Raw genomic sequence first — 20,705 nt, forward strand, 5'->3', positions numbered from 1 at the left:
GAGGTGCAGTGATTCAGTGTCTCAGACCTGCGGTCGTCTCCTCAGACCTGGTATCCTGTCTCAGACCTGCCGGTCTGTAAGGCAAACCTGCCGAGTTTGTCTTTTACTTGATGTAGGCACTGTCTGTTTGGACAGTTGTCTGTACTTTGAAGATTTCCTTTCTGGCTTATCCCGAAGTAGAAGGATCCGGTAGTGCTGTTTTCTGCAGCCTACAGTCTTTCCTCAGACTTGCATGGATATGGAAGTATTCAGTCTGTTTCTTTGGTATCATTCTCAACAGATACCCGAATTGTCTTCTTGTACTGGTCGGCCGCTTGACTTGGCCGAATGTCTTTTGGTAGTGAAGTAACCGGACTTCTTCCGGTTATTCTTGTCTTGTGGACAATCGACTGTTTGATGGTTCCGGTTTTGAGCTTTGGCCGATCCTTCCTTTGTACGGTCACGTTCCGAATACTCTTTATCGGTTTGGTAGCTTGATCGGTTAGGTTTCTTCAGTCGGTTCTCTTGTTCATCCGGTCCGGTTCTTTGTTCCTGCATGGAAAGTTTATTTAAGTTAGGTTTATTTGAACCGGTCTGAATTTATCTAACAATTTCTCCCTTTTTGATTATTTTATTTAAAATTATCAAAATCATGTAAGTTTGCAACCGTAGGCCGGTTGTTTTGTTTGGCCGGTTTTTGAAAAAGACTTAGAAAATTTTCAAAAAATTTTGAGGAGAGAAGTTTTGGAAGAGTCTTTATCTTTTATCTAACAATTTCTCCCTTTTTGATTATTTTATTTAAAATTATCAAAACTAAGTGGAAATGCAAAATAAGGCCGGATTCAAAAATAACTTTATATATTTATAGATGACCGGAAGAGACAAAACATATAAAAATACTAAGACCAATAAGAGAAAGAAGGATAGTCCCTATTCAGAATCTGTGAAGTCATAGGCACTCTTCTTTTTCTTCGGTTGTTGTTGCCCAGTCTGTTGGGATGATCGTTGTCTTTTAGACCGGGACCGCAGCTGTTCTTCGACTTCGTCCTCGACTAGGTCGGCTTGCTGCGAAGTACCCGTGGTGACCGGTTCAGAGATTTCATTGAACATCTCGGCAATCTGAACTCTCTTAGGAGCCTGCCTCTGTCTCTTCTTCGGTGCGGAAACGGAGGCGGCCGCTTTCTTCTTCTTCTCGTTTGCCTTTGCAAATTCGGCCAGCTTCCGTTTTTGCTCTTCCAATCGTGCGGCATCCTCCGCAGCCTGACTGGCCACTTTCTCGGCATACCCTGGGTATAAGGTCTCGGCTCTTCTTATTCTTTCGGCTTCCAATTCTGCTTCGGTCAGTTGAGACGATCGCGGCGCCTCTCTATCTTTGCTAGCTTCGGCGTCCAGCGCATCCTGGACCCTTTTAGCTACTTGGGCATCAGCCTCTAGAGCCGCGGCGTCCGCGTTCTCCTTAGCCTTTAGAATTTCGGCCATCTGTTCGGTAAGTGCCTTTACTTCGGCCACGAGATCTTCGTTTGCCTTTTCCAGTACTGAGACCCGGTCGATTGTCGTGTCGACCCGTTCGAAATCCTTCTTTAAGTCCGAGGTCATAGCCTCCAGAGTTGCGATTCGCTGAACACAATTTTCGCGCTCACCGGCCTCTTCTCATAGTCCGGTGCTGAGGTCTGAGAGTCGTGCTTGATGTTGATCCAGCAGCTTCTTTGTGACGTCGGTGAATTTTATGGCCGAGTCAGCTATGCTGTTGAATCTATCCTTGAATGGTTGAAGCTTGGACACTTTGTGTTCTTGTACGCGGTCATCGATCCGCTCTGAAATGGATGTTTCAAGCTGCTGAAGTCGGTCCTCAACCCAATCTTTAGCATCCCATTCTTTAGTAGGGACCGAAGCGGTGACTTCCGGTGTTGAGGGAGGCGCGTGCTCGGTGGGAACAGGATCGGCTCTGTCACTGGAAGCTATCGGTGCAACATCTTCATTTGGAAGTTCTAATTGTGCCGCATTCTCTAAGGTCGGCACCTCAACTTCTAATATAGGTACCTCAACCTCCAAGATCGGTGCCTCAACCTCTGAAATCGGTACCTCAACCTCCCTTGGAGGTGTTTGACAGTTAACTGGAAATTCTTCGATTACCGGAGCAGTATAGACCGGTACTTGCTTTTGGTTGCATATTGCTTCCAGCCGCTCTATTTCTTGACGTATTTCCAATTTGCCCTTTGCAAGCTTTGTTAACACCCGCGGTGCTATGGTGTCTACCGATCCGCCCTCGTTATATTCTTCCGTAATTTTCCGGATGCGCCTTTTTAGTTTTCGAAGATGGCTTCTCGGTATCAGGAGACAAGTTCGGCATTGTACCTCCTGAATTGTGTTGGATTTTGTGAGGCGTAAGATCATGTCCTCTACCTCCTCCAATCTGTCGATGCAATCCTTTTGCGGGAAGCCCGGTAGAATGTCTTTATATTTTGTACTGAACCGGTGCTCATGCCACTCCAAATATAGATCTATAACGTCCTCGTCTCGCTTGTTTATGCCCTGAAAGATTTTCTGGGCTAATCTTTCGGCCTCGGCCTCGTCGGCCTCTTCCTTGGTGTAGCCTTCATCATTGGCCCCTTCATCAACCCCTTCTTCACCCTCGGTGGTCTCAGGATTTGCGCTTTGTTCGGCATCGTTCGGACTCCGAGCCGAATGATCGTCGTCATTGACCGTTCTATCATCGGTCCTCTCTGTGTCGGTTTCCTCAGGAGCCCACTCCTCATCTTCTGTTTGTTGTGGTGGGTCTACGAAGGTTATCTTTTCTTTCCTCTTTCCTCCGGTCTTTGCTTTTGCCGGGGCATCTTTCTTTGCGGCTTTCTTCTTTCGGCCACCTGTGGAACTGGAGGCCGGTTGCGTTCTTGGAAGGAATTGCCTCGATCTAATGAGGCAACGGTTTGCTACCGCAACACCGGGACCGACGTTGAGGTTTAAGTGGAGGAAGATCTTACCGAGGGGCACGGCATATCCCCACGACCGGGTTGAATCCGGTTTCACCATGTCCATGAGGTTGCCGAACACTGATCTTGCCCAGTTGACCTCCTTTCCTTCCAACAAACCGATTATCATCTTGATTTTGTCTTTGGTAAGGTTGCTGAAGTTTCCTCCCCTTGCCAGTATCGCCCTGGCGAAAACGTCACATGCCGGGATATATTCCGGCTTCAGCATTTGTTTACTTCCTGATGTTGTGATCGGCTCAGTGGTTGCCGATAAAATGTGGCAAGCCGCCTCAAAGGTGTCCTGCTCTATTTCTTCCGTTGCATCCTGGCCAGTTGTTGGGAGATGCAAGCTTTCGGCCACCAATGCTTCGGTGATCTCGATTTGGGAACCGCAAACCGTCGCGATGATCTTGTCGTAGGCGATGGTTGCGGTGTTGAAGAACTCCTCGACCGCATCTTTATAAATGACGTGAGGGCCGCCTAGGAAATATCCCAGACCGGTTTTAATCAGCCGGTCAATGACCGCTTTCGCTTCGGTCGTCCCATTTAGCCGGATTTCCTCGAAATCCACTTGAGAGTAGAGTTTGAACAATGCCGAATCACGACCCATGGTGAAAGAGTTTGAGAATGAGAGAGAGCCGCTTCAAAGAGTTTAGAAAACTTAGAGAGATAAAGTGAATTCGCGTGAGAATGAAAGAAAATGACCGAAGTCCCTTTTATAGACGCGGTTTGGAAGCCCAACCGTCCCATCATGAATGGGCGGGAATTTTCCCTCCAAGGTGAAAGATCGCCAAACTATGGGCGGTAAAGCTCAAACTGGGGGCGGCAATATTGGGCGGGAGATTTCCCTCCAAAACCTTTTGCCTATGTCATGGATGACACATTCTTTTCTCTGAGACCGAATGATTGAGCGGTTTCTAATCAGACATTTTGATTGATGAGAGTGTTAACAGTTTTTTTTTTAAGCAGATTTTATGATACCGGATAAGAACGAGATTATTTGAAGATGTGAACCGGTTACTTAGATAACTGTTCAAAGAATAAAGAGATACGGTCATTGAAACTAAAACGATATTTTATTCAAGAGACAATACAGAGAGAGAACCGAAAGGATGATACGAAAAATAGGCACTTAAGAAGTAAACACCATTCTGGAGAACTTCTCTTCCACCGCATTTGCATCAAGAATGTTTGAGGGGGATGCCGGTGTACCCGGTCCAAACTCTGGCCGGTACTTGAGAATCAACTTGCTGATGTGAGGTGCATAACCGAGACCTTTCTTGGTCAGCACCATGTTCTTCAAGTTTTGAAAGAGGACCGCTGACCAATTGATGGTCGTTTTGTGGAAGATGTGGGTCATGATGTTGTAGGTATTCTTTGAATACCGCTGATTTGGGGATTGACACAGAATGGACCGAGTGACAATCTCAAGAAGGAGCTGAGCACTACGACCGAGTCGGGTTTTTAACCCATAGGTTTCCACCGGATCAAGGGTTGCAGAGCAGAGTAATCCATAGTAGAATGCATCAATTCCCTCCATAGTCGGGAAATCAGAGAACCCTTCTTTGGGCAGATTGAAAAGGATGGCAAATTCGGCTTCATCAAGCCAGAAGGTGTGGTCCCTTACCGTAGAGACAATGTAGTCGCCCCTGATGCAGGCACTTCGGAAGAATGCCTTGACATCCTCAATCAGTACAGGACCGGATTCTTCGAGGAAGGTTTGAAGGCCGGTATCAATAAGACATTCAAACATGTTTTTCTTTGGATGGTTACCGTCCCATTCTGCCAGACATGAGTTGAAATCGATGCTTAGAAAGTTTCCCAAAGTTCGGCTCGGCATGATTATGGTATTGAGAGAGAGATTCAAGAAGAATGCAAGTGATTTTGTACTTTTGGATGTGATAGAATGAGAGGAGGATGGCTCCTTATATAGGATCGGTTTTGGAGGGAAAAATCTGATCATTGATGGTCAGTTTTGTTTTATTAAGGAAAGGAATCTTTATCTTTTCAAGGCGCATGGGGAAGGAGCAAATTGCAAAGCCCAAGGTAAGTGTTAGTTGAGAAGTAACCGGTTCGGTTGGATATTAAATGTTCGGGTGGTTGGGAGTTATCTCATTAATTGGGATTATCTTATTAAATGCACTTAACATATAACTGATATTGATTAGATAGAAACCGAAAATGATAGAGACAAAACCGAAAATGGCATATAGAAACGATGAGGAACATATGAAATCAAGAAACATTAATAAAGCCGAAATAGTCATGGATGAAGCCGATATGATCAAAGTGGAGTTGGTTAAGAATACATCCGGTACATGCTGCAAAACGACCGGATGCAGGAAGGAGTGACTTAGCGGGCGCGGGGATTGAAATCTTGAGGGAGGTTGAAGTTCCTCCTCCTCCATTCTCTTTCAAACTGTTCATAGAATGAATCAGTTGCTTCCCTTGTGAGCACCTGAGCATGGTTTAGACCTTCGCCGGGACAGGTCGGGACGCCAAGCTCCTCAAGAAGTCGGCTTACTTGGGGGATGAGGGCCACTGACCGGGTGCCGATTATCCAAATAAGGACGTCAAACAGCACCCTAGACCAGTTCACCGGAGCACCGGTGACAATGGCCGCCATCATGTTGAAGGCCGCCACGCAGTAAGTATTAGTGACATCTTTTCCCAAGATGCTCCTTCCTAACACGTCGTTGAGTAGCTGATATTCAGCTCTCAAATTGGCCTTGCTGCCGTGGTCATCCACCGGCTCATCCGACCGGGCTAGGTTGTGTGAGACCTCGGCCTTTAAGTTGGCCGGGGGGTTAAGATCTGTTAGCCCTTGTTTGGGCAAGCTGAAGCACCGGGCGAAATCTTGCTCGGTGAAGTCAAAGAGAATACCCCCCACTTTAGATTGAATGTGGGTGTCAAAGTGTGGTGTACCTCTGAACACTCTGGCATTTTGGAAAAATTCCAGAACAGACCCAGGATAAATGGTGAGTTTATCATCAAGGAAGTATTGGAGGCCGGTATCCTCCAAGGATTTTATCATTTTATAGATATCGTAATGATCGGTGTTGGAACACGATTCAAAATCAACCTGAAGAATGTTTGTGAACTGAGACATTTTTTTTTTGCCTTAGTGATAGAGAGGGTGTTTTGTTTTTGTGAGTGTTTTGGTGAGTGAGTGCTTCCTTTAAATACTGGTTTTGGGGCTAACCTATTATCCGGGCATTAAATGAGATGATATGTATTAACCGCAGGATAAGAAACTTTGCATAAAATAGGCAGGTTTATAGTTCTAGGTGTCGGTCATAGGCCTGAACTGTGAAAGATATCAAAAGATCTTCACGTCTTTTTAGGCGCGACCTGTTTTACTTGGAAAGGGTAATGTTGCAGAGCAGATGTCCTTAACCTCTGATAACTATTCCTCTTCTGTTTAAAATTCAAATAATCTAGGGTAGCCTGCTTCCGAACCGGTCAGGCATCAGTTGTTCATCCCGATGCGGTTATTTGGTGCATGCACCAAGTAGCCGGTCGGTTTACTCTATCTGATGAGCTGGGCGGTTCTTCCACAGACACCCCGAAGATTCGAAGTTCGACAGCTTAGGAAGAGTTACCGGTTTGTCTGTCTGAACCGGTTTCCCTTTAAGCATCCTTTGGAAGGATTTGGCTAATGTCGGTTAAGCCGAGAGTAAGCCTGAATTGAGAAAACTTAGCTTCCTGCAGCGGCTTCGTGAAGATATCGGCTACTTGTTGATCGGTCGGTACGTATTCCAGCCGGATATGCTTCAGCGTGACATGCTCCCGAATGAAATGATGCCTTATGTCGATGTGCTTGGTTCTGGAGTGGAGAACCGGGTTGTAGGTGATCGCTATGGCACTCGTGTTGTCACAGAAAATCGGGGACTCTTCGGCTATGATACCGAAGTCCTTCAGCTGCTGTTGGATCCAGAGGAGTTGAGAGCAGCAACTTCCGGCCGCCAAGTATTCAGCCTCCGCAGTTGATGTAGCCACCGATGTCTGTTTCTTGCTGTGCCATGACACCAGTCGGTCACCTAGGAACTGACATGTTCCACTGGTGCTTTTCCTGTCGATCTTGCATCCTGCATAATCTGCGTCTGAGTAGCTTGTTAGATTAAAGGATGAGTCTTTTGGGTACCACAGACCGACATCAGGAGTGCCTTTCAGATACTTCAGTATCCTCTTTGCGGCTGTGTAATGGGATTGCTTTGGATTTGCTTGGAATCTCCCACACACACCAACTGCAAACAGGATGTCCGGTCTACTCGCTGTCAGGTACAGTAGGGAGCCGATCATGCCCCGGTATGCGATCTGATCTACTGATTGGCCCTCATCATCTCTGTCCAATTTAACTGATGAGCTCATTGGAGTAGCCGCCGAGGAGCAAGTGTCCATGCCGAATTTCTTCAGAAGCTCCTTGGTATACTTAGGTTGACTGATGAATGTTCCTTCCTTGAGTTGTTTAACCTGAAGACCTAGGAAGAAACTTAATTCTCCCATCATACTCATTTCAAATTTGTCAGTCATCATTTTTGAGAACTTGTCACAAAGCTTTGGATCGGTGGAACCGAAAATAATATCATCTACATAGATTTGAACAAGTAGGATATGTTCCTTCTTTTCAAACTTAAATAAGGTTTTATCCACCGAACCGATGGTGAAATCATGCTCTAATAGAAATGCGGTTAGCGTATCATACCAGGCTCTGGGTGCTTGCTTTAGACCGTATAAAGCTTTGTTCAGCCGGTATACATGGTTTGGAAATGCAGCATTTTTGAAACCGGGTGGTTGTTCAACGTACACTTCTTCACGTAGATCACCGTTCAGAAATGCACTTTTAACATCCATTTGAAAAACCTTAAAGTTTTTGAAAGCCGCAAAAGCTAGAAAAATCCTAATGGCTTCAATTCTGGCTACAGGAGCAAATGACTCTTCAAAATCAATGCCTTCTTCCTGTTTGTAACCTTGAGCCACTAATCTGGCTTTGTTCCTCGTGACCAAACCGTCCTCATTGAGTTTGTTTCTGAATACCCATCTTGTTCCTATGACCGATTGATCTTTCGGTCTGGGAACTAAGTACCAGACTTTACTACTCTCGAACTGGTTTAGCTCTTCTTGCATTCCCAAGATCCAATCCGGATCTGACAATGCTTCATCTATTCTTTTCGGTTCAATCTGGGATATGAAAGCAGAGTTAAAATATCCTTCCAGAAGTTGACTCCTAGTTCGAACAGGTTCTGAAGGGTCACCTATAATTTGCTCAGGAGGATGTTTACTATTTCTTCTGAGATTCAGTTCAGGAGTGTCTACCAAGTTACCGTTTGTTTGATCAAGGCTAGACTTGTCGGTAGGCTGAACGAGATTGTCAGACCGACCGACTCCCTCGGATTGGACCGAAGTGTCAGCTTCCTGTTGTGGAACAGCTTGATCCGGCTGGGTATCAATATTACCCATTAGGTCATGGACAAACCGCCTGAAGACCGGAGTCTCATCTTCACTATCAGAATGTATATCGTTATTTTCCAGTCTGTTGTGTAGATCAAAGCATGAGGCAGTATTGCTTTCAACCGATTCATCGAAAACAACGTGAATTGTTTCCTCCATGGTTGCAGTTCTATTATTATATACTCTATATGCTTTACTTACTGCCGAGTATCCAAGCATGATGCCGGTATCGGTCTTTGCATCAAAAGCGGTGAGTTGGGTTTTACCATTTATATGAATATAACATTTACAACCGAAAATCCTGAGGTACTTGAGTTTAGGAACTCTGTTAAAATAAACCTCATACGGTGTTTTGTTGTGAAATCTGTTAATCAAAGACCGGTTTTGTGTATGGCATGCAGTGTTGATAGCCTCAGCCCAAAATTTCTGAGCAATGCCGGAGTCGGCTATCATGGACCGTGCGGCTTCCTTGAGAGTCCGGTTTCTTCTCTCGGCCAGGCCATTTTGTTGAGGAGTCCTAGCACTAGACAACTCGTGTCGAATGCCGGATTCATCAAGATATGCAGTTAATGTACTATTAGTAAATTCGGTACCTCGATCACTTCGAATGCTATTAATACGAGTTGATTTTTCATTTTGCAAACGCTTAAGAAGTGTGATCAGGTTTGATACAGTTTCACGTTTAGATGGTAGAAATATTACCCATGTATATCTAGAATAATCATCAATAACTACCATGGTATAGAGCATACCTCCTAGGCTAATGACCTGAATCGGTCCAAATAAATCCATGTGAAGAAGATCTAGGCACCGGCTAGATTGAATATTTCCTTTACTCTTAAAAGATGACCTAGTTTGTTTACCCATTTGGCATGCTGAACAGACCTTATCCTGGTTAAATACTATATCAGGAATACCTTCAACTAGCTTTTTACCGCGAATGTAGTTTAAGGTTTTCATGTTTAGATGATTTAATCTCTTGTGCCATAGCCAGGTTTGATCAGTCTTAGCTATCATGCATATAGGATATTCTACTCTGGTTTTCCAGTCTACCTTGTAAATGTTACCTATCCTATTTCCGGTTAGTAGTACGATGCCTTGAGAGTTCTTAACTAAACATGCATGTTTAAGGAATTCTACCGTGTATCCAGCATCACACATCTGACTAATACTAAGTAGGTTAAAACTTAGGTTTTCAACTAAAAGTACATTATCAATAGTTAGATTACCATGGACAATCTTACCCTTGCCCACGGTTTTACCTTTTGAGTTGTCACCGAAGGTAATTAGAGCACCGGTTACTGATCTGATGTCGGTTAGCAAATTGCTATTTCCGGTCATGTGCCTGGAGCAACCGCTGTCCAAGAACCATTCGGAGTTTCCTAGCCGTTTCTTTGGATCCTGCAAAATGTACATATTTACAACTGTTTGGTACCCACATTTACTTGGGTCCACATGCGATTAGTCCCTTAGGTACCCAAACCTTGATAAACCGGACGGTCTTCTTTGCTAGGGTTTTAACTGTCCTTTTGACACTTGGTCTGGTGTATTTCGGTTTTCCTTCAAATGTCCTAAATGGTGGTCGTCTTTGGTTCGGTGATCTGTAGTTTGACCTACGCGGTTCAGGGAAGTCTTTCTTATATTTGAGGATTTCGGCTTTTCTTTTCTCAAGGTCAAGCCATGAATCGGTTGGGCCAACATAATCGTATTTTAGCTTCTCTTCCCTATAATATGCGGTTTCCTCTTCTTCGGCTGTCCAGGTGCTCTTAAGGAATTTTATAAAGGGGAGGTTTCCTTTTGTAAGCCTTGCTTTCTCTATGGGTTTTCGGTCTTTAGAGCTATTCCCTGTGTATCCTAGACCACGCTTACAACGAGGATGCCTATAGTGTTTATTCATATTCTTTACTATATCGCTAGATCTCTTATAGGCGGCCATCGTATATTGAAATCGGGCATTTTCTTCCTCGGTTAGTTCTCTAGTCGGTTCACTAGGTTGTTCGATCTTAGGATCTAACTCGGTTTCTAGGGTGTGGGTATCATCAGGTTGTATGACTTCCGGTTCGGTTATGATGGGTACCTCTGGTTCTATTGGAATAGGTACTATGGGATCGGTTCTGATGTTGAGGTGCTTAGGTAACATGGTCAACAGGTTCTTATATTCTTCTACCATGTCATTCAATGCTTCATATAGCTCGTCTTTAGTAAATTCATCATAGGGAGAATCAAATACCTGTTCCTCATTTGCCATGAGGCACATGAGTTCATCATCGCTGTCACTGCGAGCCCACAAACTTCCACCATCGTCGGCTATCAGTGCTTTCGGTACCTCACTTCCTTCACCGGTTTGTTGATAATTGTTTCTGTCATTTTGATAGTCCGGTTTCTGGGTATCCCTTCTTGGTTTCCTGCATTCCCACTTAAAGTGTCCCAAACAGTTACAGTTATAGCATCTTACATTGGATTTGTCACCATAGTAGTTGTTTGTCGGTTGGCTCCTTTTCATGAACCTCCCAAACTTTTGTGCGAGCATGGCCATGGCGTCCTCAGTAAACTGTTCGGCTGTTCTGATAGGTGCGGGTGCAGGAACCGGTATCGGTGCAGGTGTGGGTACCGGAGCAGGTACAACCGGTTCTGTAGATGTGATTAGTGCTCTGGTTGATGTTGAGGCCGAGACTTCCTCTTCGGTTCTAGATTTCATTTCGAATTCGTATGCCTTTAGATCTTCGAATACATCGTATAGTTTCATCTTACGTAGGCTCTTTGATTCCCTCATTACCATTGTCTTTATATCCCAGGCACTTGGAAGAGATCTCAAAGCCTTCATAACTACCTCTTTGTTGTCATACTTCTTGCTCAGAGTTGCTAGTTCATCTAACACACCAGTGAACCGGTCACTGTATTCCTTCATAGTTTCTCCTGGTTTCATTTTGATACTTTCGAACTTCTGTGTGGCCATCATTATTTTGTTCTCCCTTGTTCTTTCATTTCCTTCAAAGATCTGGATGACCGTGTTCCATGTCTCCTTCGCAGTTGTGCAATCTCTGATCTTGCAATAAGTGTTTCTGTCTACGCTGTTGGAGATCCGGTTTCTTGCATGATTGTCCAGATTGTTCCTTCTCCTATCTTCAGCCGTCCATTCTTTTCTATCTTTATCAATGAATATCGGTCCTTCGGTTAGAATGGATTCCATTTCATCATCCAAGGTGACTAGGTGCAGGTGCATGCGTGCCTTCCAGTTGGCAAAGTCATCACCTTCTAGCATTGGAGGCCTATCCTGATACATGTTTGCTTGAGTATTGAAACTAACTGCTCTGATACCAATTGTTAGGATCTAGGTCGCCGCTGGTGGACCGGGGGTTGAACCGGTTAGCGGTTCTCACTCGTAGGGTGGTGGTTAATCCGGTTAGAGATTAACACCGGGGTTTCAATACTACACAACCTGTCACAAACCCTTGAACTAGGTTCAAGCGCGGAAGAGGTTTGCTTTCAGGTTGAAGCGGTACGCTTGTATGATAGGCACGGTCGGTTTCGGATGATGAAGATTTGGAGATGGTGGGTCGGTTTCGGTAATCTGGATATTCGGTATGGCTAGTATAAAGTCGGTTTGGAACGGTATGGTTAAGTTAGTCGGTTATATAATGAAGCCAGCAGAAAGTAAATAACACAAAAGAGTTTATGGATGTTCGGAGATAAAGCTCCTACGTCACCCCTTCCTCTCGAAACCGCGAGAAGGATATTCACTAAGGAATACAAGTACAGGCCGATCGAGACTTATTTTCTGCTCGATAACACTCTTACAATTTACACCGAAATTGTAGAACACACTTTAACTTTCAACAATTAGGCTTTCTAGAATACCACACTGTTATCACTTGTAGTAAATGCTCTTAGCTCTTGTTATCCCAATGTATGTCCCGCATTTACTCTTCTGCAACTGCCTCCTTTTATAGGTGAAATATGTCAACGGTCATATTTCACTACCTTGAATCTGATTGGCTGATCAGAGGTGCAGTGATTCAGTGTCTCAGACCTGCGGTCGTCTCCTCAGACCTGGTATCATGTCTCAGACCTGCTGGTCTGTAAGGCAAACCTGCTGAGTTTGTCTTTTACTTGATGTAGGCACTGTCTGTTTGGACAGTTGTCTGTACTTTGAAGATTTCCTTTCTGGTTTATCCCGAAGTAGAAGGATCCGGTAGTGCTGTTTTCTGCAGCCTACAGTCTTTCCTCAGACTTGCATGGATATGGAAGTATTCAGTCTGTTTCTTTGGTATCATTCTCAACAGATACCCGATTTGTCTTCTTGTACTGGTCGGCCGCTTGACTTGGCCGAATGTCTTTTGGTAGTGAAGTAACCGGACTTCTTCCGGTTATTCTTGTCTTGTGGACAATCGGCTGTTTGATGGTTCCGGTTTTGAGCTTTGGCCGATCCTTCCTTTGTGCGGTCACGTTCCGAATACTCTTTATCGGTTTGGTAGCTTGACCGGTTAGGTTTCTTCAGTCGGTTCTCTTGTTCATCCGGTCCGGTTCCTTGTTCCTGCATGGAAAGTTTATTTAAGTTAGGTTTATTTGAACCGGTCTGAATTTATCTAACAATAAGACACAAGTTAAATTTTATTTTTAATACCACCATAAAAAACTATAAATGGCTCATACTTTTAGAGAATGTTTTTATTAACTTTATCAATTAAATAAAAAATAAAAGGTTTGAATTAGAGTTGTGTAACCGCATTGCACGGCATACATCCGCACTACACCGTCCCAACACATTGGTGTCCTCTAGATGTGTCCAACTTTTGAAAATAAGTTTATGAAAAAGTCAATAAATTAAAGTTTTTAGAGTTTACTATCTAGATACTAATTAAATAAAACTTATAAAAAATATAGTGGTAATTTTATTCTAAACTAAAATAATAATAATAAAATTCATTAATAAACAATTAAATACCTTTACAAAAATAGAAAAAAATTACAAAATCAATAGAAGAAAGAAAATGATTAAATTAAATTAAAATCAAACTTATAAATATTTATTATTCTCACATATTTTAAATATAATATTTGAAATAGGAAACAAATAATAAATTTTTATTTTTATTTTTCAATATATAATTAATTATTTAGACATTTAATTTATATTATTATTCAGTCTTTTTATTAAAAACTACTTGTAATTATTATTATTTTTTATTTGTATTTTTATATATTCAAATAAAAACTTAATAATATATTATAATTTACTATTGTATCTAATTCTATTATATATATTGAAGCAAAGTCATTCTTTATATAATAATATTAAATCAATTAAATAAAATGAAAAAAAAATACTCAATAACCTTCCATTCACACCTGCTGGACTTTCTAAGATTACACCCAATATGTATACTATATATTGCACATTACAACTTTATGTACTTGCATTATGTAGTATGTTTATTTTAAATAATTAGAAGAAAAAACTTTTTCATTATTTTTTTTTATTAATATACTAACAACTAAATACTCTTACAACTCAATTTTATAAAGTTATAAATAAACACTTCAGTTATCATAAAAATGGTGTAGCCCTTGTGTCTACTCATGTATGTCTTTTATTTAAAAAATAATAATAGTGTAAACAATACTTTATTTTTAAATTTATGAAAGAAAAAAAAAACAATTATAAACTGTAAGATTTAAAATTTTAATTTATTACAAATTATATTCAATTATTAAAATTTAATATTAAAAACTTAAAATATTAGTGGATAAATATTAAAAATGTAAAATTATTATTAATAAAAAAATAATTTATATAAACATTAAATTTATAATTATAAAATTTATAATAAATATTTTTATTTATTTATTGTGAATAGACGTGCTTTGTTATGTGTTGCAAAGGGACTTGACTATGTTTTATTCCAACTTAAATGACAAATTCATTAATTTAATCTTATATTATTATGATTAATAAATTATGAATTATATTTATTGAAATTATTTTTAAACTTATAAAATAAAAATAAAATGAAACCAAATTATAAACTCTAAAATTATAAAAATTTAATTTATTACAAATTTTCAATTATTAAAATTCAATCATTTATTAAAAATATTATTGAAAATTAAAAATATTATTACATACAAATTCAAAATATTAAATTATTAATAAAAAAACTTAATATAAACATGAAATTCAAAATTATAAAATTAATAATAAAAAATTTAGTTATTGTGAATAGTTGTTATCATGGGTAGTTTTTTAGTGTAGTGCATAGCTTATATATAATTGAAATATTTTTAAATAATTTCTAAAATTAAATTTAAGATTTAAATAAATTTATGTAAAAAACACTTTATCTCTTAAATTTCTTATCCTAATAATATTGGTAAAATTTCATAACTATTTTTTATTCAAACTTAAAGTTTAATCTAATCCAACTTATTTACAGATAGACAATTCCATTAATTTAATCTTATATTAATAGTCATTACAATTTGTCTTATTCTTATTTTATCTCAAGATCACAGAAAAGAAAATGGAAGAAAGAGAAATGAAAAGAGAAGAAGATGAAGATGGTACCAAGATTTACTGTGTAACGGGTGCCAACGGATACATAGGATCATGGCTAGTCAAATCTCTTCTTCTTAAAGGCCACACTGTCCATGCCGCTGTCCGCCACCCTGGTCTATCTCTATGTTCTTAAATTATAGCATTTTCTCTACTCAATAAGGTCATCTCATATACCCTAATTTCCTTTTTTCAAATTGATTGATCTATAATATCTCAGACAAGTGTTTGCATCTCTTGCCGATATGGGGTGGGGAAGAAATTAGCAATAGATTGAGGATTTTCAAGGCCGATCTCTTTCAAGAAGGAAGCTTTGATGAGTGTGTATCAGGTTGTCATGGTGTTTTTCATGTTGCAGCTTCCATGGATTTCACTACTCCACTCATCACTACTACTCAACAAGATCTTGGTAATTAATTTATTAGAAATGTTTCATAAAGGATCAATTGTATATGTTTTGATTTGGTTTAATTAAATAACTAATATGAATTTTGAAGAAAATTATGTTCAAAGTCATATAATTGAACCGGCTGTTAAGGGGACCTTAAACCTACTAAATTCATGCTCCAAGGCTTTGTCTGTAAAGAGAATCGTTTTTACTTCATCAATTAGCACAATGACGGGTAAGGACTCGAATGGAAACCGGAGGAATGTGGTTGACGAGTCGTGTTGGACTCCCATAAACGATGTTTTGAGCAATAAAACGAGTGGTTGGGTAATGAAACTATTCTCGGTTTTTCAAAATCCTGGAATTCATTTGTATTGTGTCTTGGAATTTATTTGTTCCTTTGGTAGGTTTATTCACTCTCGAAGCTTCAAACTGAGAAGGCTGCATTCAAATATGCGGGAGAGAATGGGCTTGACCTTGTTTCGATCATAACCACCACTGTTGGTGGACCTTTCCTAACTTCAACTGTCCCTTCAAGCATCCAAGTCTTGTTGTCTCCAATAACGGGTGATTACAATCGACATATTTTAGAGCTTGGGGCTTACATATTGCTAACTTATGTAACAATTGGTTTGAAATGTAGGCAATCCTAAATTTGCAGCGATATTAGAGGCCGTGAACTCGAGAATGGGGTCTGTTGGATTGGTTCATATAGAGGATGTTTGTAATGGGCACATATTCCTCATGGAACATAGCCAAGCACGAGGAAGATACATTTGTTGTGCCCAAACATGTCTCATGTCTGAGTTGTTTCATCATCTGGCTAAAGAATCCTCGTCTTCTTCACGCATGTTGCCTATAAATGGAGATGGTTCATCGATGGATAATTGCGAGATATCATCAGAGAAACTAAAGCAGTTGGGCTTCACTTACAAGTATTCTATACAAGACATCATGAATCATACTGTTTCCTTTTCTACAAGTTTTGGTTTTTTACCACCAAATGGAAACTAATTATTGTATTACTATTACTATGATCAAATTTCAGATTCAGTACAAATTTTGAACCCTCTTTTCAAAATTCAAATTCAAATTATGGGTGTAGTTAATTAATCAAAAATAAAATCAATTCTCAGGATTTGTTTTTACTGATTTCGGTTTTGGAGCCCACAGACAGAGCAGAGCAAGACCAGTTAAATGAGAGGGTTGTCTGAAACTTCTACATTCAATGGCAAGAGAAATAAATGCAACAATAACAACATCTACCAACACTGAAACAACCATTAATTTTCATCAGATGAAGATGTTGTTGATGATGATAATAATAAATTCAAAATTGAGTTTTTATTTGAAAATTAAAACAAGAAGAAGATTTCAAAAGAAAGTATAACCGATAAGATGATGTAACACTCTTACTTGTCTTATTCTTCTTTCTCCTTTGAAGGACCACCTTTGGACCTAAGTGAATAATCACTGGCTTATATGACACCCATGTTTTCATTTTAGAGAATCAAATATTGGCTTCATATGAGAGACATTCTCTTAATCACAATAATTTTTCATATTGGCTTCATATCGAGAAATTTTCTTAATCACCCGATTTTTCATTTGGTGTAGAGAATAAGAATGGTGTATGAATTTAGGCTAACGCGATTACTCTTCAAGATGGACGAAGTGTCCAATTGAACTGGGTGAGGTCTCAAAATATAACCCATATCTCATAGAATTGATAAGTGATTTCAAATAAGTCATGACAAAAAAATGATTCTTTTCATTTCCCTCTCAATCACGTGCATACATATATCCAACAATGAACAGCACATGGATGATACTATGATGAACTAACCAATCTACACAATATAATTTTGTGTGAATTTGTTTTGTCATTTCATGTCTCAAATATGCAAAGATAATCTAAAACTTAAGAGCCATAAGACCAGACCATTAATTCACATAACTTGCAGAAACAAAAACAAAAACAAAACAAAAAACTTAGGATTTGCAGATTACCACAAAACAAGGAAGAAGAGCTTTAGGATTGAGCAGATAAAGCTCTTCTATATTGGAATAAAGTCCAATTTTACCAGCCAAAGAATCAAACCCAGTTTGACCAGCCATTTCTTGAATATTCTCTAATGGCTTATGAACCCTTCCTGCAATCACCCTACAAACAATCAAAGCCTTTCTCATCATCGTCATCATCATACTAGATTGGATTCCATTTCCATTATTATTCTCCCCATGTCCGTTTTCTATGCATTCAAAGGCTCTTCCACTAGTTGAAGTTGTGAAAACCCCAATCCCGCCCTTCACTTCCTTCTTAGTAGAGAACCCATTTCTCACAATTCGACAAACGCAGCATTTATCCGACGAACAGAGGCTCGAAGAACCGTTTATTCCGAGTGAACATGTCAGTGTTGTGCCGTAAAATCTGAGAAGTTCATTACCATCTGCAATGCATCTTGGATGCTTCTTTGGAAGCTTGCTTGCTTTGATTTTAACAGTTTCTCTGTGTTCTTCAAATCTTGCTAAAGTTCTTTGCATGTTATGAACTTTCAATACTCTTTCAATTCGGATTGAATTGTTTTCTGTCTTTAACCAATTTGCTCTGCAGATTATTTCCACTATTTTCCGAGAAGAATCACCTTCCACCAATTCAGTTACTGTATAGATAATCAAACTAGATAAGGAAACGAAGAACATTAAACAAATTTGCAAGAAAGATTTAAAATTTACCGGCGTGTTTAGAAAGATGATGAGATTCAAGAGCATCCCATTTCCCAAACTGCTCTCCACATTTATGACATGTAACTGACCCTGAATGTCCATCTATCTCAGCATTATTATTATTATTAGCCCTAGAACTTGATCGAATACCACGGCTGCCGGCGCCGTCCTCTGACGATTTTCTCCGACGATTCATTAATGGGTTGTGGTGGTGATGACCTCCAGGTCCAGGGGTGCCCGGAGTTAAGGTACCCACAAAGGTTGAATCACGGTTAAGGTTCCATCCTCCGGCGGCGGCGCCGCCACCGGAGGAGGGGCTAATTCCATCATGAAAACCACCGAAGCCTGTGATTTTGAGCTCGCATTTGGAATTGCTTAAAATGACTTCGTGGGCTATTGGGTTAATAAATTCGCCACTACCAATGGATCTTGGACTGCAAGATGGAGGCTTTTCCATGTGTCTTTTGCTTCCATGGATGACATCTTTGAGATTAGCTATAGACCTTGAACAACCTGACCGACCAACTTTTCTGGTTAACAATGCGCTTAAATGATTCTTAGTCTTTGGATCATGTACTTCTGACGGCTCTGATTTACAGTGTAAAGACCTCTTTAGAGAAAACCAGACTGTTGGCATTCTTTCCTCTTCTTCTTCCTCAGTCTACAAAATTAAAAAATAATAGAAATCTTGATACCCAGAAAGATTCAGAGCGGAGAAAGAGGAGAGATGGAGATAGAGATCCCAAGGGGAAAAGGGGGAAGAAAGGGAAGAGTAAAGAAAGAGAAAAAGGTGAGATTTTTAGAAAAGATGAGGAATGGAAATCCGAGCTATCTATGGCTATGGAGGAATAGGGAGGGAGGGAGGATGGGAAGAAGACAGGGGGAAAGTGATAAATTGGGTTTCAGAGACAAACCCTTTCCTCTTTTCCCTCCCTTAATAAATATATTTGTCAGCTAAGAACTTCTTAACCTAGTAAACATGTCACAAAAGTGAATATAGAGGTGGAATTTATTCACATTAATTAGTCACCACCATTTCTATTAATCATCCTTTTCCCACCAAAAAAATCAGGTATGAATGAAGAAAATGTATTTGATTAATAAGGTGTAAGTGTATCTTTAATAATTTGGTGAACCAGAAATTATGTATAAACAAGATGTATAACTAGCTTGTAACTTTTGAAATAAAAAGTCTGGATTGAGAAGAATTATTTGATATAACTACATATTTAAGTTATTAACTTTATTGTGTTACGGTGGAATATTTCGTTAGAGAGAAGTTGTCGAAATTTTAATTATCGTAGTTGTTCGGTGTCGGTTAATCATCGTGATATTATTATGACAAACAAAAAAGTCGGCTGAAACAATCAGAAATTTAATTGTTCTTTTCAATAATTTATTTGGTAATGTGTTAATATTATTATTTTATTTTTATGTTTTATTAAAATAAATAATTGCTAGAAGAATGTTTTGGACAAGAAATTGACTAGGATTTGGATTTAGTGAATTTATTATTTATTAAATTATGTTATTAAGTTTTCTCACGTCTTCAGTTATTTCAAATTGAAGTTATTAGTATAACAAATAAAAAATTATAATAATAATTGTTGAGGATATAATTATTATTTTTTTTTAGTAAAAGACTTAAATAATATTAATATATATAAATAAAATAAAAAATAATAATTTAAAATAAGATATTTTAATTAATGAATAAGTGATATAATAAATAAAAAAAGAAGTAAGACGAGGTTTAAATAGTTTGAGTTATTTAAATAACTCAAATCTTTAATAATATATTATTATGTTGATATATTATTATAATAAATATTATTATTATTATTATATTATAATAATAAGAATAAATATATAATATAATAATAATAACCAAAACTATTCAAATTTTCAACTTAGTTAGCAAAAATAAGAAATAAAATACAAAATTGAATTAACATGGATTATTAAATTATATATTTTAATTATTTAATGAGATCTTATTGTGAGTGAAAAAATATAAAGAATACTTTTTGTTTTCCCTTTAATCTCTTATAAAATAAACTCTTTTCAATTTAATCAAAATCAACCTGTGTGATTATATAGGTTTATGATAATATGAAGCTTTTATCTCATTCTCGATTATCATAATGACTACTCAAAATTCAAAACAGTCAAAATTCAAAACCAACAACTATCCTAAGATCCTCCAATACTTCTCGATTTTTAACCATGTTAGCAACAAAAAAAAAAAAGTTCTTCTTTTTTTTGTTATTGAATTATGGTGTAATTGGTTATCATCCAAATTATTTTATTATGGATTATCTGGTTGAAGAGAAATTTATGAATCTTCAATAATTACATACTTTCGATGCGTGTATAAATGTTATTATTATAACGCTTTTTAAGATTCGTTTTGAAAAGTCTGTGTAATCGGTCGTGTAGTTAATCGTTCTTCTCGAGTACCTACGAGTTCGATAAAATATTAGATAACGTGGTTGTGTTTTTTATTTTATTATATATATTTTATGTCATACTTTGTTATTGTGTTTAAACGTTTTTTTTTTTATTTTTAATATACATAGACCATTTAAAAAAATGAAGGTGTAATTAAGAATTCATTAATGTAAAAAAAATATTATTT

General features: G+C 38.7%; 2 protein-coding genes across 2 annotated transcripts; one reads left to right on the forward strand and one right to left on the reverse strand.

Annotated features, from left to right (window-relative positions):
- Nucleotides 1-14,918: 14,918 nt before the first annotated feature.
- On the forward strand, nucleotides 14,919-16,368 carry LOC124938748 (putative anthocyanidin reductase). Its single transcript, XM_047479249.1, has 5 exons — nucleotides 14,919-15,068; nucleotides 15,173-15,361; nucleotides 15,450-15,667; nucleotides 15,748-15,907; nucleotides 15,984-16,368. The coding sequence occupies exons 1-5, from the start codon at nucleotides 14,921-14,923 to the stop codon at nucleotides 16,352-16,354; spliced, it is 1,086 nt and encodes a 361-aa protein (XP_047335205.1). The 5' UTR covers nucleotides 14,919-14,920; the 3' UTR covers nucleotides 16,355-16,368.
- A 798-nt stretch (nucleotides 16,369-17,166) lies between these two features.
- On the reverse strand, nucleotides 17,167-18,943 carry LOC124939775. Its single transcript, XM_047480216.1, has 2 exons — nucleotides 18,077-18,943; nucleotides 17,167-18,003 (listed from the first exon to the last, which is right to left on the reverse strand). The coding sequence occupies exons 1-2, from the start codon at nucleotides 18,702-18,704 to the stop codon at nucleotides 17,333-17,335; spliced, it is 1,299 nt and encodes a 432-aa protein (XP_047336172.1). The 5' UTR covers nucleotides 18,705-18,943; the 3' UTR covers nucleotides 17,167-17,332.
- Between the last annotated feature and the right edge of the window lie 1,762 nt (nucleotides 18,944-20,705).

The sequence above is a fragment of the Impatiens glandulifera genome, chromosome 5, assembly GCF_907164915.1.
Source record: "Impatiens glandulifera chromosome 5, dImpGla2.1, whole genome shotgun sequence".
In the NCBI taxonomy this organism is placed as follows: Eukaryota; Viridiplantae; Streptophyta; class Magnoliopsida; order Ericales; family Balsaminaceae; genus Impatiens; species Impatiens glandulifera.

Excerpts from the sequence above, each read along its gene's own strand:
- LOC124939775 (XM_047480216.1), bottom strand. The coding sequence starts at position 18,704 with ATGCCAACAGTCTGGTTTTCTCTAAAGAGGTCTTTACACTGTAAATCA. Across the intron at positions 18,004-18,076 it reads TCATCTTTCTAAACACGCCG|TAACTGAATTGGTGGAAGGT; the intron begins GTAAATTTTAAA and ends TTATCTATACAG.
- LOC124938748 (XM_047479249.1), top strand. The coding sequence starts at position 14,921 with ATGGAAGAAAGAGAAATGAAAAGAGAAGAAGATGAAGATGGTACCAAG. Across the intron at positions 15,069-15,172 it reads TGCCGCTGTCCGCCACCCTG|ACAAGTGTTTGCATCTCTTG; the intron begins GTCTATCTCTAT and ends ATAATATCTCAG. Across the intron at positions 15,908-15,983 it reads CTTGTTGTCTCCAATAACGG|GCAATCCTAAATTTGCAGCG; the intron begins GTGATTACAATC and ends TTTGAAATGTAG.